This window comes from Athene cunicularia (genome assembly GCF_003259725.1).
Source record: "Athene cunicularia isolate RWA chromosome 25 unlocalized genomic scaffold, athCun1 chr25_part2, whole genome shotgun sequence".
NCBI classification, from domain to species: Eukaryota; Metazoa; Chordata; class Aves; order Strigiformes; family Strigidae; genus Athene; species Athene cunicularia.
The window spans coordinates 161,951-164,719 of record NW_020799135.1 but is presented as its reverse complement, the minus strand read 5'-3'; the positions used below and the strand labels follow the sequence as shown (position 1 = coordinate 164,719).

Genomic DNA, 2,769 nt, shown 5'->3' with positions numbered 1-2,769 from the left:
ACAACTACCCACCCCCAGCCCAGGCACAGCTGCAGCCTCCGTCCCACTCACTCATGTCGAAGAGGTCCCTTTGGGCGCTGCCGTTGGCTGTGGCGGGGGGGCCGGCGGCCGACGCTTGGCGCGTTTTGTCCATGTTCTGCACGTTGACGTAAGACGGGTCATCGAACAGATCTGTGCGGCCAGACGCACCCACCGGAGCTGGGTATTTCTCTCTCCCTGCTACCAAGAGCACCAGGGGTCAGCAGGGCTCCAGCCTGCCTCAGCCCCAGCACCAGTGCCCGCTGTCGGAGCGCTGGGGCTCTGGGAGAGCAGATGGGGAGCGGCCACATCCCTCCCGTTACCTTGGGCAGGAGCATGCTGCTTCCGGGGGTCGTAGTCCCCGCCGGACGTCTGGCCCACGGGCTGCAGGGAGAGGTGGGTGCTGAGCCCCGCTGTCCTCCCCACCCCTTCCCACTCGCCACCCCCTGCTAGAGGTGCTGGGGAGAGATGTGACGTGGCTCTTGTGGTGGAATAACCCCAAGCAAAGAGCCCACAGCCCGGTCAGGGTCTCTGCACCTCCCATGTAAGACAGCCTCCCCACGAGGACATGCCCAGAAACTTACCAGTGTGGCCCCCAAGTGATTGGGGGTCTGAGCAGCCCCATCCCGCAGCCGCATGTCCACGACCCCCCCAATGGGAGGCTCCTTGCCGGGGAAGTCATTGTAGTACTGGTGATCTGGGGCTGGTTCCTCCTCTTCCTCATCCCAGGCAGAGCCATCAAACCCTGCCATCCTGGGAGGGCATGGCACAGATGAGCAGCTGAGGCCGCATCCTCTCTTCAAAACCGAATGATCTCAGACACCCTCCCACCTTCCCACGCAGCCCTGCCCGTACCTGTCGTGGGGTGTCACCAGCTTTGGGGGGTTTTTCAGGTACTGCTTGAACCGCAGCTCGAAGGCCTGCCCGATGGTGCTGATCACGTCCTGCGCCAAGCCCTCGGGGCACTCCAGGATATGACAGGCTGGGGAGGGAATGTGGAACCCCGACATTAAATTCTTCACCCCTCAAGCCTGCTCCGTGTACCCCAGAGTTTCCTTATGGGGGTCCCAGTGTCGCCCCACCAAACTGAGCTGTGCTTAAATATCCACCAAAGGGAGTTCTGGCATTGAGGACCCTCAGCAACAGCCTCACCTCTCTGATTGACGGGGTCTTTGGCAACATAAGCGACGTACTCGGCTGTGTCCTGTGGGTGAGACACCAGCATGAGACGAGGCTGCCAGGGAGCACAGTGCCCGAGACTCTGGGAAGAGGGCAGGAGAAGCACTGATCCCCATCCCAGGGCAGGGCACGGACACACGGGGACCCTGTGTACTCACCGGATCTCCCCCAGAAGCGAAGGAGATGGACTGCATGTGGTGGTTGGCAATGATCTGCAAGGCAGAGAGTTTGTTGGACACAGCCAGGAGCTCCTCTGTGCCCAGCTAAAGGCAGCACCTTCCACCTGCCATGATCCTCCCAGATCCCCTCCCAGGCTCCCTCCTAGCCTGACACAGAGGCTTACAAGCCCTGGTTACAAGCCACAGGCCATCAGGAAAAGGACTGGGACACCAACAGAGTCACTGCGAGTGGGGTCAAAACCAGAAGACCTCGCCCCAGGCCTGGGGACTTGGGTCTTGCCGCTTCCAGGACAGATGCTTCAAAGCATGTGGGGTATTGCTCCAACCCCTTCACCCCCAGGGACTGGGTCACTCAGCAGGTCACAAAACCCACCCAGATATCCCATAGGGAGGCTGGGGACATCCCCTGCCCCACCGGGGCACGGGCTGGGGGACACGAGGGGTCCTCCTCGCCTAAAGCCACCCACCCGGCGCCCAGCACCTCCCCACTTTCACCTGCTTGCAGTCAGAAGCCATGAGGTTGAGGCTGCTGGTGGAGATGGTCAAGGTGATGGGCATGCCGGCGAACTTCAGGTTGCTCTTGCCCAGGATGGAGTTCAGGGAGCGGCCACAGGGCTGGGGGCAAACGGCAGTGTGGGGAAAGGGGCTCCCCGGGCTGGACGGAGCCCGGCTGCGGCGGGGACGGGGCACGTCCTGCCGTCCTCCACAGAGGAAACAGGGACCTCATCCTCACCACCGCTCCAGCCCAGCTCCACCGGCCCGAGCCGCGGGGGGAGATCAGAGCAGCCCAGGCACGGCCAGTTGCGCTGGGAGCTGCCCCTCGGCCCCGTGCCCAGGCGGCCGAGCATGCTCCCCCTGGCAGCTGCCCAGCCCAGCCTCACCTTCCTCCTCCGCACGGCTCCCTTGGCACCGGGCACGGCCTCGCACACCAGCCCAATGGCCTCCCTGCGGGGAGCACAGCGGGATGTCAGTCCCCTCCTCCCAGCACCTGTCCTCCCCGTTCCCCTGTAACCCCCCAGCCATGGGACCGAGGACAGGGTGACAAAGAGGAACCCCTCGGGTAGCGCTGGCTGGGGCTCTTCGAGGCAGGGGAAGCACACCAGCATTAATATCTGATGGGGCTGCAGGCAGTCTGGCCCCCACTGAAAGCCCCCACATGCTACCAGGGGCTTGTGCAGGGCTTGGACCCACCCCCCCAGAAGCGGCAGCCCCTGAGGAGAGGCAGAGCTCACCTGGTGACCTGTGTTCTGGTGTTGAAATCCAAAGCCCTCATGGACTGGAGAACTTCCACGCAGCCCATGTACTGGGGGAGAGAGCAGTGTCAGCCCAGCCGGCACCAGGGTTCACTCCCCACACAGCCAGGGAAGGGGCCAGGGCCCCAATCCCACCCCAA

The 2,769-nt window shown here is 63.6% G+C and overlaps 1 protein-coding gene across 1 annotated transcript; it reads right to left on the bottom strand.

Moving 5' to 3' along the window:
* Positions 1–51: 51 nt before the first annotated feature.
* Positions 52–2,684, bottom strand: SHC1 (SHC adaptor protein 1; the record flags this gene model as incomplete). The annotated part of the gene is made up of 9 exons (XM_026864067.1): positions 2,609–2,684; positions 2,258–2,321; positions 1,872–1,991; positions 1,356–1,409; positions 1,171–1,222; positions 874–1,000; positions 603–771; positions 342–402; positions 52–219 (listed from the first exon to the last, which is right to left on the bottom strand). Coding segments are annotated over exons 1-9 (883 nt in total), but the record flags the coding sequence as incomplete, so codon positions are not given.
* Between the last annotated feature and the right edge of the window lie 85 nt (positions 2,685–2,769).